Genomic DNA, 13,793 nt, shown 5'->3' with positions numbered 1-13,793 from the left:
GAAGATCTGGGCTGAAACAATCAGTTAGAAAGGAAGGAAAAGAAACAAAATTAAAGAAGGAAGATTGATAAATAAACGTAAGGCGACAAAGAATCAAGATAAATAGTACATTGTGGGTATGTCACTGAACAACATCTAATAAACGCTAAAATACGGTTGGGACCATAGCACGCATAAGAGAGGCACTTCTTGGTTAGAAAATTTTGGGCGTAGGAAAGGGACCGCGCGGAAAACCTAATCATAGATGGAATGTGATATTAAAATTAAGAAATGGAATGAGAGGGTATGAACTGGATTAATTTTGCTAATGAAAAGGACTGGTTCTGAACTCGGTAGTGAACTTTTGGATTCTACAAGGAGGGAGACTTGTTGTTCTGGTCATCATAAAATATGCAATAACTACCTCACACTGAAACACACTCATAATTCAGGATCATTTTTGCATGTAATCGACACCATCAGTTACAGGCCTACTAACTTCTTAACAGCAAACTTTTGTGTTTAATATTTATAACACGAAGGTCGTTTAAAAAGTAGGGGTAATTTGCTTGTAGCTTACGTAATTAGTTCCATTAACATTTTATTCACATAATTATGCTATTATCACTAGATTGTGGCCCTTAAGCGAGCTCTAAAATTGTTTCAAACATAATTACAACACTTCCTGTACACGAATTTTAAAACGCGTACACTGTGGCAATAGGGCTTATTACAGTATTTGCAAGCAGTCGTCTGTTTGTTTGTTTTTTCGTCTTCGTTACTGCGTGTTCCACTGTGTTCGGAAAAAAATTCGGATGAGCGCCTTTTGATGGCGTGCCTCGCAGAGGTTACGCGCTTCATTATAAAAGTTCGAATGGGCGAAATTTCGAAATGTTACTCTTTGTAAAGCGACGAATAACTGTACAGACCCTTATCACCAAGCCAAGTTCAGGGGTCGGCCATGACATTAGTCTGCAGTGTGACGGCCAGCGAAAGGTCACGAATTCGATCCCTGACCTGCATTCTGTCGATTGACTTGGTCCTGTTTGAAGACACGAAAGTTCCCAGGATCTGCGCCGCGAGACGTGAGACCGATCAAACAATGGTAAGGTCAGCCTTGACCCACGATACGTGACCTAAACCTTGGAGCATGAAGAACATCACCACACTTCAGAGTGTAACGCAATCTTATCTTGCTCCCATCTTATTATCTTGCCGTTCACGTTCGTAATTTGAAAGGAAATTACAGTGGAAGTTGCAAATTTCATGGACTCTAGCTTGGGAGTTTACAAGTCAGGCAAGGACACGTCTCTGTGAGAAGAAGAGTCATCACGGTAATCCTGAGAAGATAAAAATTATATGAATAGTAGCTATAAATGTAATTAATTATAGTGCCGCTTATAATAATAATTCTATGACAAAAATACGTTGGATGTTTCTGCAAGAAGTATTGAGGACATATTTACATCGTTCCATAAACAGTGCCCTGGTTCACATATTTCTTGTGCGTGAACAAAGGGATTGATATAACATCATTTTATTTCGAGATATTTCATATACAACCAAAAGTCTGGCTTTAACAGTGCTCGATTTATTCTTGTTTGGATTCTCTGTATCACATATCTACCACTCAGCAATTACGTAAATAAACTGTGACAGGAAATTTCCACTTGAAACTACACCGAAAGTGGTGAAAAGATGTCGTTTCAGTGCGTCAATGCATAAAATTAAAATGCGTTGTGTACACAAGACCTAGGTCTAGGTCTAATAAATTATTCTCCTGCAGCTACCTTTTTGTGTGGTATGTAAATATTTCTATTAACTAAGGATCTGTTCTTTAGCCAGTGCATTATATACAAATGTGACAGGTACTTAGCACCCATTCTCTACAAAGTATGCATTCGAAACAGCTGTTAAAATGACGTCTAACCACCGTCATGTTTACTGTTAATTTTCTCTGTAACCATTCTTCTCATTTACAGAGTAATTTCTTTTATTCGTCGAAACATCGAGCACTGATATTTTATTCTGTTTGCGATGGACATGTTGCACTCTGTATTACCTCCTCATTTTGAAAGAACACGCAGAATCTGTACAACGAAATTGCAGAATATAGATTGAAGTATTTCTTCGGTGATTACAAATATTTATGCTTGTATGTCTTCTTCCAGATTGTTAATTGCATGAGTATTACTGATTAGTATTTTATCTTTGAAATATCCTTAAAAAACAGCGTCTGTATGAGTTTAAGTCAGGTTTAAAGGTGGCCAAACCAAACCTGCATCTTCTACCTCCCAAAGTGTCAAGGTCTTATTCCAGACTACATTTGACTTTTAACTGAAAATTTCTTTTAAATATAATTTAATATAATTAGGATTAATACTGTTATACCATTGAGATATGAAAGCAATAAAATCTTTGAATAAAGACTTTCTCAGTAGGATTTGAGGTTCTCACGGTGATAAGTATGATGATGGCTGCCTTCTTGGTTGTAGCGCCGTGTAATCTGGTACAAATTTACCAACGTCTCGGAGGTCCTTGCTGCCTCCATCACCAGGGCGTTGAGAGCTACAACCTAGAAGACAGCCATCTTAAAATATCTTTTTTGTACGGTTGCCATATAAATAACAACCTTCTATTTTTACAGTAGGTTCATGTGCAGAAATCTGTAAGAAAACTACGTAAGTTTACTGTTATCATGGAATAAAATTACACGCGATTTTTTTCCGGTCTGTCATTTTATTTATTAATTATTTTTAGGATATAGTGTAAATTAAAAAAATAAATGCAATGTTTGATGGTTTTAAATGTCTGGAGCAGAATTTTAATAAAGCCACATTTATTTTGATTTAATTTAGAATGAAATAGTTGTGACCATAACTCTTACTCTTATACATTATAAACAGTTGATTAGATATAATAATCCGGTTCTTGGTTTCACAACACAGAAATGAGGTCACTGAATTTCTCTAGTTAAAGTATCACAGATCTCAATATGAAATAGAACTTGGGACAAGAACTTATTGAGAAGGTAGACTATATTTATATCATCAAGATAAAAGAGTTATCTAGTGTTATGAATTTCAGGGTCATACCGATATATAATTTAAGTCACAAAAGTTGGCAACACAGTGATGATTCCCTGATTCTCTGTAGATATTGACAGGATATTCAAACTGAATTTGTCTAGGTACAGAGTTTACATTTACTGTTTTTACCGTCAGTATGCTGTGTTCTTTGTCCATCTCATTATCCCTGATTGATCACCCTATTAATATATCCGAAGAGATAAATTATAATAAAGGTTAACTGATGTATAAGCTTAAATGTGGCATTGAGATGGTAGACCATTGAAACCATCTTTGTGTTCGTACGTCTCAGATCATTCACAGCTGCTGTACACTATTTATTTAGTGTTCTGTCTGACTACAGGTCCATATGAACAGGATCCTTCCATCCTTTTCTCGGACTGGGACCTGTTCATATACGTTCTTGGCAGATGATCCAGAAGTGGTTTGCCATTGCCTTCTTCTGTGTGTGAATCGAGTAATTGTTGGGATGCCACGGAGAAACCGGGGAAGCCCCCGGAGGAAAACTCCGTGTTTGCCTAGACCACGGCCTTGTCCAACACAAGTTATAAATTCTGGCACCGCCGGGAATCGAACCCGAAACCCCAGGATTACAAGGCCAGCGTTCTAACCGCTAGACCACCGTGGCGGTCCGCTGTACACTATGAAACTGTTTTTCCTCAGTCGGGCCTAATGTTACAAGAGTTACGTATTTCTGAAGAGTGCATAGGTCTACTGCCATTTAAATTTTCAGGACTCTACAGTGAAAAGAGTGGTTGGTATACCTGAATTCTTTTACGTTTGTCTTCAGGAAATATCGTTTTCGAATCTCGACTGATTTAACGACTATTCTGAAAGATTTTTCTCACTGAAATGTGTGAAAAGCATCATCAAATGCTTGACGTTTATATCCTCACATTATCAAGCAGTCATCTGCAGTCTCAACACTATCTTTGAACGCCTCAAGTATCGATGTCAAGTTCTGAATTACCATTACGTTCTTGTAACCAGCCTGAGATACTTGATCTGTGTCACGTTTGTTTGGATTGTCTGCATCGATGCATAAATTTATCTTTACATATGCTGTACCATATGAATCACGAATAACGAGCCATAAGATAATCCTGAAATGTCCCGTTGACCTAGCTAAAGAAGTGTAATAAATGTCCCGATCAGAATTTATTTATAGTCAGCTTTAAGATCTCATTTGCTGACAGATAATGGAATAACGAAATGCAAATTTGGTCGTAAAATCTGTGTAGGATACGCAGTAGGGTAAAAAAACCCACTGGTCAGGTTGGCTGAGCGTTTTATTACGTTTGTAATACCCCAATAATATATAGATATCTTTATTTAATTCCTTGAAACGTAGTTTAATAATTCAGCTCGTACAAAAAAAAATTACTATTCCAAACTTCAACTGGGTTATGTTGTTTATGGAGATTATCGCTGTGAATTTCTGTCGCTAATTCGAAAAAAATATGCTAATTTAAGGCGAAAATGCAACCGTAGTTTTTAAATCTTGGTCACAACGATAATATTTATGGTACTGTTTGCAATACTAAAAAGTGCATATAGATTAGCTGTAAGTAGGCCTAAACAAGACAGTAATATTGATCCTAACACTAATACTGTGTACAATCCATCAGTTTTGTTATAACCAGACATTTATGTCTCTCTGATATTGCAATGCCGTGCAGTCATTCGCCATTTCTTCTGTTTCTATCCAGCGACACGTTACCTCTTCAGGGAATAGTACGGTGTCGTTTGTATCAACTGTGCGTCGAAGCCGGATTCGACTACTCACGCCAACTATCAGTTCTGTGACAAACTACACTTAGGTCTGAAACAGCTCGAGATGCTAGTGCTATCTGGACATGAACATCGTAGTGTTTGAGGGTAACCTAAATTTAGAAGTATAGAATAATAGTTTTTTACCTCGACATTAACCTCGAAAGACTTAGGACTACATCAACCGAGACTGGAACATACTTTTGGGACACAGGGAAATAATTTCGTCTGTAGCTTTTAACCTTACTTCCTCTCGCCTCCTTTAGTTTGGTTATGTTGGTACACCGAAGTCCAGTGGAAGATGGCGTGTTATTAGAGCGGCGTTTTCAAGCTTTGTGTGCAAAAGTTATCTGGCGTTTATCTTCATGATTATGCAGTTATTGTTTATCAATATTTACAGTCTAAGCATTGTATTCAAACAGATGCATACTGAAGACATTGGAGGTAAGTCAGTAATACTAATTAATTCAGTCAGTTTTTAATAGAGTATGGTTTGCAAACCAACTGTAGCCAACTTTGTGTCATGTGCCAGGTTTGTGTGAACTCTGTACGCAGAAATAATAGCACAGACAAGGTACTCGATTTTGTGCTTTCATACATTATTACAAAGAAATTACATACATGTATTTAGCTCCTCTGTGCCTAATGTGTTGTTAATCGTGATAAAATTGTTTATTCTATAATCTGTATTGATAAACATAGCAGCTGTTCACAAGACGAATGTGTGTCATTTTATCCAGGGCGTTGGCCTAAAATGACAAGTTGTGAGAATTTTTATGTTTTTTTAATTTACCAGTTGAAGAACAGTTGTTTATATAACAAATATTTCTTAATTCTTCAGACATTAGAGTAAGCATGCAGTCATATATTCAATAGGTCGATACATACGTGATTACGTGTTAAACTTTTTTTTGCAGTTTGTCATTTTACGACAGTCTGTCCCATGTATTTCAACTGTTCCAATCCAAAGTACCGCTTTACCATTTTTTTAACTCATGGTTTAGTACAGTTACATGTTGCGGTGATTAGTTTACTCCATTATTTTAACATGAACTTACTTTTCTTATCAGTATCAATCAGACGGTGATACGAGATTTGATTAGTGTTTCATCATCACATACATTTGATCGGAGCAGAATTCAAAGTTATGATTTCGAAAGGCCGACTGTATTTTACTTTTCTTTTTTTTAAACTTACACACATTTTGGACACTTCGTTATCCCATATATTGATCTACGTGAAATGCATAGCTACACACTCTTTTTGTATTTTTACGATGGGATGAGCGTGAGACATGTCTCTTAGGAACCGCGGCCCCCAACGGACCCTTTGTTCATCTCCTAATGATTATAGAGCAGTGGTGGAATGATACTGAGAGACCCAGTGCCATTTTGTCCACCACACATCCTACATGTACTGTCCTGTGTGCGAACTCTGACCTCTGCTATGTGGTATAGCTACACGGACTGTCTGTCCGAATAAAGAAAATTTGCTTGATAATGAAGTTCAAGTTGTGCTAATGACTTTTGCCTTCAGGTCGAGTAAATTCTTTATCTGGATGTAGGGTAGACTTACTTTAAAAAAAAAAACCTCGCGTTTCGTGTGATAATCGAGAATATTGCAGAAAATGCTTTGTTAGCTACGTGGATCGCCATCTGCTTTGTATTTGTTACGACAGGACACAGATATGAGTTACAGATAAGCCGGTCATCAACACTTTTAAATACCAATGCTTTAAGTGAGAGTAGGAGCAGGTACCACTTACGTAAATAGGGTGTTCATGTTTGACAAGCTCTTGTTTCAGAACCTGATTCATCTCTGACGTTTTCCTATACTTTTCCATAACGCATTTCAAGATTACTCAGAAATATCGGTTACTCCCTTTCGCAACCCCACCAAAACACACACGTACGCACTTATCTTACAGGACTGATTGTAATTTTATATATGCATCCATCGCATTAAAATTATCAGCTAAGTTCTCGGTGCAAATAACTTGACGAGAAGTTAATAGTTGTTTAATTTGAGAAGAACTTCATCGTACGGAACTCGAAGGTTAATTGTCGTCTTCACCGACCGCTGGACCTTATCCTGAGCCAAATAGATTCAGTCCACGTCCTTTTATCCATTTTAATATTATCTCCACGACCATACCTAAGTCTCTTCAAAGTAATATATTTCCTTCAGATTTTCCGACTAAAGTTTTGTGTGTGTTTTTCGTCTCTTCTATGCTATTGGCCATTCAGCTTGTTCGTTATTTTTATTTGTTTAACCCGAAGGTTTAATTTCGTGTTCACGAAAGCCCGCTATCGTAATAAGAAATAAAATCGCTTGGCTTTACCCTGTTTAAAATGTGTTTTAAGTATCTCTTAACGGTTGGGAATCCGCCCCACATACAGTCCACAGAAGTATCTGCAGTAGGATTTGAGTTTATCACGGCGTTGAGTCCGAAAATAGCTGTCTTCTGGGTTGTAACATCGTTTTATTTGGTAGACGTTTACCGACGTTTCAGAAGTACTTGCTGTCTGCATCGTCAGGGCGATGCCCAAGTGTCTGCAGGCGTTTACATGTGTTATTTCGTAATTGTTGGTAATCATACCTTTACATTTCGTAAAAAATGTTTAATATCAGAAAGTGGCCATGTCTCTTACATCACACGTTTGTGTACGTTTCCACTCAAGACTGTCATACTGAGTACTGAACTTGTATTTATCATCCGTGATTTCGAAATGCTGTAACCTGTATTTCTCAATAAACTCTGGAGTACTGGATCCTCCTAATTTCTGTTCTCTTCTTGAGTCACTCACAGGTGATTAGAGGGATTTTTTTTTCTCAAGTTCTTGTCCTTTCTCGTCTTTGTTGTCCATGTTTTAGATTCAGGTGTAAATGTCGATTTAGATGTTATTTTTGTGTAATCGTAATTGAACATTTCATAACTAACTAACTAACTAACTAGATGGCTTACCGAACCCGAAGGTTCCTCACCGAATTAACCAAAGCCCTCCACCGGACCCTGTCCTGGGCCAACAAAATCCAGTTTCCTTCAACTCCTATCTCGGATAGATCCCGCCTGAGATTATCCTCCCATCTACGTCTAGGTCTCCCCAGCGGTCTCTTCCCTTCAGGTTTCCCAACCAGTACCCGGTGCACACCTCTTGTCCCATCCATGCGCGCTACATGTCCCGCCCATCTCACTCTTCTCGACTTAATCACCCTCACAATACTGGGGGAGCAGTACAGATTTTTAAGCTCGTCATTGTGCAGTTTTCTCCACGCCCCATCGTCTTCCCTCTTAGGCCCAAATATCCTCCTCAACACCCGATTCTCAAACACCTGCAATCTGTGTTCCTCCCTCTGAGTGAGAGACCATGTTTCGCACCCATACAAAACAACAGGCAAGATTATTGTTTTGTATACTTTAATTTTCAGGTTCTTAGAAATCAGACGGGAAGACAAAATATTTTGGACTGAGAAGTAGCAAGCATTTCCGGAATTTAGTCTCCTCCTAACTTCCTCACAAGTATCATTTTGATTTGTTATTGTTGTTCCCAAATATTTGAACTTTGTAACCCTTTCAAAGGATTTATTAGCTACCCTAAGATAATTTTGCCCGCCTGTCTTCTGATGACGAGATACTAACATGTACTTAGTTTTTTCTGAATTTACTTCCAGCCCCACTTGTCTACCAGCCTCTAGTAAAACTTCTGCGTTCCTCTTTATTGTATTTATATCGTCCCCCAATAAATTAACATCATCAGCATATGCCAATAGCTGATGTGTCCCGTTCAATTGCAAACCCTCCTGCCTACCTTGGACCTTCCTGATGGCGTATTCTAGCGCAAAGTTAAAGAGCAAGGGAGACAAAGCATCTCCTTGTTTTAGACCGTTCTTGATGAGGAATGTCTCAGATACATATTTACCTACTCGAATTTTGCTGCAGGTTTCATTTAAGCACATTTTTATTAGACCCACTAGCTTCTTTGGTATACCAAATTCAATAAGAATATTATATAGCACTTCTCTCTTCACAGAGTCATAGGCTTTTTTGAAATCTATAAATAACTGATGTACAGTCCCACCGAACTCCCATTTTTTCTCTAGTATCTGACGAATGCAAAAGATCTGATCAATCGTTGATCTGTTTCGTCTGAACCCACACTGATGATCCCCAATAGTTTCATTCGCATATGGGGTTAATCTTGCCAAAAGAATGTTGGATAGAATTTTGTATGAGGTTGATAGCAGCGATATTCCTCGGTAATTACCACACTCAGTCTTGTCCCCCTTCTTATAAATAGGAATAATTATGGATTCCTTCCATTGATGTGGCATCTCTTCCTTATCCCAAATTAACTGAATAAGCTTATGGATCCTCATATGCAACCCTTTGCCACCTGCTTTAATTAATTCGGCCGGAATCTGATCAATTCCTGGAGATTTATAACTTTTCAACTTCCCAATGGCTAGTTCCACTTCATCTAAGCTAGGTTCTGGCACCAACAGTTCAGCTGTATGCATTTTAATCTGTCTAATATCACCAGTATTATGAACATTTAAGAGCTCGCTAAAGAAATTTTTCCACCTATTCACAATTTTTATTGGATCTGCAAGCAAATTGCCACTATCATCCTTTACCAAATTAGTCTGGGGTTGATATCCTTTCTTAAAGTTATTAATGCCTCTGTACAGGTCTCTGATGTTTTTTTCCTTATTATTTGTCTCAAGTTCAGCAATTTTGCCCTTCAGGTATTCCCTTTTCTTAGTCCTAAAGGTTCTACTAGCCTCACGTCTCACGTTACATAGATTATCCGCATTTGTTTTGTTTGGGTTCTGCAACCATTGAAATTTTGTTTGCTTCCTTCGATCTATTAATTTTGAACATTCTTCATCAAACCACGGTTTATTTTGCTTTCTCCTGTAGTATCCTAGTTTCTCTTTTGCTGAAATTTTGATGCAGTTTCTGACATTTTCCCACTCCCTGTTGATGTCCACACTTTCATTATCCTCATTTGTCTCTAAAATTTGAAACCTATTCGAAATTTCAACTTGATATTGTTCCTTTGCCTCTCCCTCACTTAATTTTTTCAAATCAAATCTTTCTGTGTCAAAATTTTGTTTAGTTCGTCTACTTACTGAAAGCCGCTCCCTCACTCTTGCTACCACCAGATAATGATCAGTGTCGCAATCTGCTCCTCTGAATGATCTCACATCAATTACATTTGTCTGCCTTCTCTTATCTACTAAAACATGATCTATTTGATTGTGTGTTCTGCCATCTGGGGAAGTCCAAGTGTATTTATGAACATCACGGTGTGGAAATTTTGTACTTTTTACAATTAAATCTTTTGACGTAGCGAAGGTCACTGCTCTGACGCCATTATCATTACTAAGTGCATGGAGACTCTCGCTGCCTATTGTGGGTTTGAAGACATCCTCCCTCCCAATTTTTGCATTGAAATCTCCTAGCAGAATTTTCATGTGATGAATTGAACATTTCATAGCATACTTTTCTTTTTCAAAGATTCGAATAATATTTTAATTTAATTTATTGAAATTTTAAAGCTGATTTATAATTTTATCTTCCACCAATCATCCCTGAAGTAGAAACGTAACATTACCAGATGATTTATCTTATATTTTGAATTACATATCAGTTTGCTTTATTATAGTTAGGCTATATGTTTGACACATTTTAAATATGTTATTATATATAAAAATTGGATTCAACAAGTCAAATACACATTTAATCATTTTAGTCTAAATTTTGGATTGGACAGAACATTGGGCCTGTTCGTTAAATTTGATGACAGATGGAATTCATGTTATCTGTACCTAGTAAAGCGAAAATGTCATTGCACGTATCTGACTAACAGGAAATAAGTCGAGATTCGATTACAGAACAATAGAACACAATGATTTTTTTTTCCTAACAGCAGTTCCTGGATTTTTCAACGCCAACTGCGTCAGTGATAAATGACACTCCTAACAATAATGGAAGAATGAACCAAAGAATTTAAATGCAAACGATGGAGTACGCCACACCCTAATTTGACACGGCACACAACTTTTTTTCGCCTGACGAAAGGAGGGTACGAACTGTGCATGGCCGCAAATATTTATCTCCCCTAAATGTGTGCAGGCATATGGGAACAAAACATAGCATGAGCTTAATTAAATTATTGATGATGAACCCGAGTGTACATATATTACGAATACTAACTACGAAAGACAAGATATTGATTTGTAAGACTTGAGGTTCTCACAGCGGTGAGTATAAAGATTTCTGTCTACTGGGTTGTTGCGCTGTGTAGTTTGGTAGATGTTTACTATGATTCATCGCCCTGATGACGGAGGCAGTATGACCTCTGAAACGATGGTAAACATCGACCAGACTACACAGCGCAACAACCCAGAAGACAGAAATCTTCATACTCATCGCCCTGATGACGGAGGCAGTATGACCTCTGAAACGTTGGTAAACCTCGACCAGACTACACAGCGCAACAACCCAGAAGACAGAAATCTTCATACTTTTCGCCCTGATGACGGAGGCAGTATGACCTCTGAAACGTTGGTTAACATCGACCAGACTACACAGCGCAACAACCCAGAAGACAGAAATCTTCATACTCATCGCCCTGATGATGGAGGCAGTATGACCTCTGAAACGTTGGTAAACATCGACCAGACTACACAGCGCAACAACCCAGAAGACGGAAATCTTCAAGATATTGATTTGTTTTAACTGTGACGTCAGAATACACAATTTGTTATAAAAATTCGCGGCAAAGCAGTTGCTGAATATTTATTTCTTTAAGCACGCGTTGTCTTGTTCTCGGTCGCTATTAGTGACTACTCTACTGGCTGGGCGACTGGATTAGATTCCCGGTAGGGGCACAAAGTTCTCTTGTCACAGAGTCCAAATCGTGTTTGGCTGTAATTGACCGTATTCCCGTGTTGTGAAGTAAATAAATTAATTAAATTGTTGGTTTCATACTTAACTTTGTTTTCATATGTTATTTAAATTCTTTAATTTGTAGTATTTTGTGGTTTGAACATTCAATTTCGGGTAGTTTTATGCATAATAACTATCAATCAGTGCTTTGGAAGAAGCTGTGTGAAGCTTTTACCTGCTATTTGACACCTGACTCGCTAAAGTTGCCTTCAGTGGATGCTGGGTTGTTCCTTTCGCCCACGTGGTGTTAATTAGAGCAACTTAGCGTGGTGGTATCAAATGAACTTCAGACAAAAGTGGTCTGGCTAACGTCCAGTTGCACTACGATCTATTCTTAAACAACAACAAACCATCCAGAAGATAAAAAAAGATGGAACTGCGATGTCCTCGCTGCATTCACCTCGTTCCTAAATTGTACCTGCCTCGTGTTCTTCATTATCTTGCGTGTTACAGCAAGTGGTAATGTTACAAAGATGTATATCGTATCGGTCGTCTGAATATTTCGTGCTTTTCCTCTGTTCCTCCAAGTGAATGTCGGTATATTATCTTAAATGTTACATGTGCATTTCTTATTTATACACGCAGATTATTCGATGCTAAATAACCTTTGTAATTAATACAGTCTCGTTAAATGTCCCACTAACATACCCTAATGTTAGTTTTCTTAACGTAAAAATAATATTTGATGTCTGAGGTTGTTAAGTGCGGTGAGGAGGACGATGTTGTTGTTGTGGTTTTTGGCGCCGTGTAGAAATTAAAACATTTTTTTTGACAATTTCTAATATCTCATCCCTTAGTTGATCAGTCTGGAGGGCCGCAACTGACCCGAGATCCGCAACTTATTTATCCTTATAGGAATTTTCATTGAGTTATATTTGAGACATCTCATACAATGGACAGTCTTCAAGATTGTGTTCCTACAGTGAACAAACTATTGTCAGAGACTTCTTATTATTCGTCCATGCTGAGTGTATAATCAGGTAGTTTGGTGCTGGGGAAGTCTGTGTCTTATAGCAGTGGTTTTCAACCTGGGGTACGCGAAGACATCTTAGGGTGTACGTGAAATTTAAAAAAAATATATATTATTTTATGATAAACACTGAATAATCAGTAATTTAATATATTTAATTTATTTTAGATGTAGATTATATACTATGTATAACTTGAATTATACACCAACAAGTTTGGGGGTACAAAGTTGAAGAGAAATTATATCTGGGGGTACGCGAACAAGAAAGGTTGATACGACTGTCTTATAGCATCTTGATAACTGCGGTATTTTACTGTGTTTTTAGCCGTATCTATAAGAGCACTCATTAACCTTGAAGGAATCAGTTTTGATAACTCTTTAATTATGTCAAAGTACAGCGTGATGCTTACGACGATGATAATGCCACTAACTGGAGACAGGCTTCGGTGAATTTCTGACACGTTGAATATTTTATTTTTACTGCGTGTAAAATAATATTAAGGGCTGGAACAGAGAATCCTGTTTCTTCAAAGAAATTGTAGACCAAATCGATTTGTTATAACCCTGATTTATATGGAAATCAAAATTGACCTTGTTCTGCAGAGTGTAAAAATCTGTAGATGTTTTAGATTTGAGACATTTAGATTGGAGAACTCTGTAAATGAAGGATGCTCCGTCCTTCTTGACTCTGAAGGTTTCTTTACAGTGTTTACAAGAGCCAGATAAATTACAGTGTGTCCCAAAAGATAAAACACTCACAATCAGTGAATGAAATAAAGACATTTTAATGAGCGCCGTCATTAAATGCGTCATTTAGTAAGTGACAGCGGTGAGCAACTGACGACAAGCGGCCACCATATTATAATGTGCATCCATGTTATTGGGACATCCCGTGTATATCTAACACTGTTGTAGCAAAACGCTAAAATTTAACAACAAAGCCCACCACCAATGAACATTGATTCTCATAATAAACCTTGATTATTTCTTTTAACAGCGTTAATAGACTGGTCTTTCTAATGGAAACACG

At 37.6% G+C, this 13,793-nt stretch overlaps 1 protein-coding gene across 4 annotated transcripts in view; it reads left to right on the top strand.

Annotated features, from left to right (window-relative positions):
- LOC110826718 (uncharacterized) overlaps positions 1–13,793 on the top strand; it is a 185,894-nt gene that overhangs the window by 87,929 nt on the left and 84,172 nt on the right. The window contains exon 1 of one of the 4 annotated variants that reach the window (XM_022057639.2): positions 5,246–5,282. The exons of the other annotated variants lie outside the window; for them this stretch is intronic. Within the exon in view, the coding sequence (XP_021913331.1) occupies positions 5,261–5,282 (22 nt within the window). The 5' untranslated portion in view covers positions 5,246–5,260. Of the gene's footprint in view, positions 1–5,245; positions 5,283–13,793 lie in introns of those variants that run through there. 4 annotated transcript variants of the gene reach the window in all.

The sequence above is a fragment of the Zootermopsis nevadensis genome, unplaced genomic scaffold, assembly GCF_977971745.1.
Source record: "Zootermopsis nevadensis isolate Lab colony 2312 unplaced genomic scaffold, Znev_1.0 Znev_ptg000012l, whole genome shotgun sequence".
NCBI classification, from domain to species: domain Eukaryota; kingdom Metazoa; phylum Arthropoda; class Insecta; order Blattodea; family Termopsidae; genus Zootermopsis; species Zootermopsis nevadensis.
This window is presented reverse-complemented; position numbering and strand designations above follow the sequence as displayed.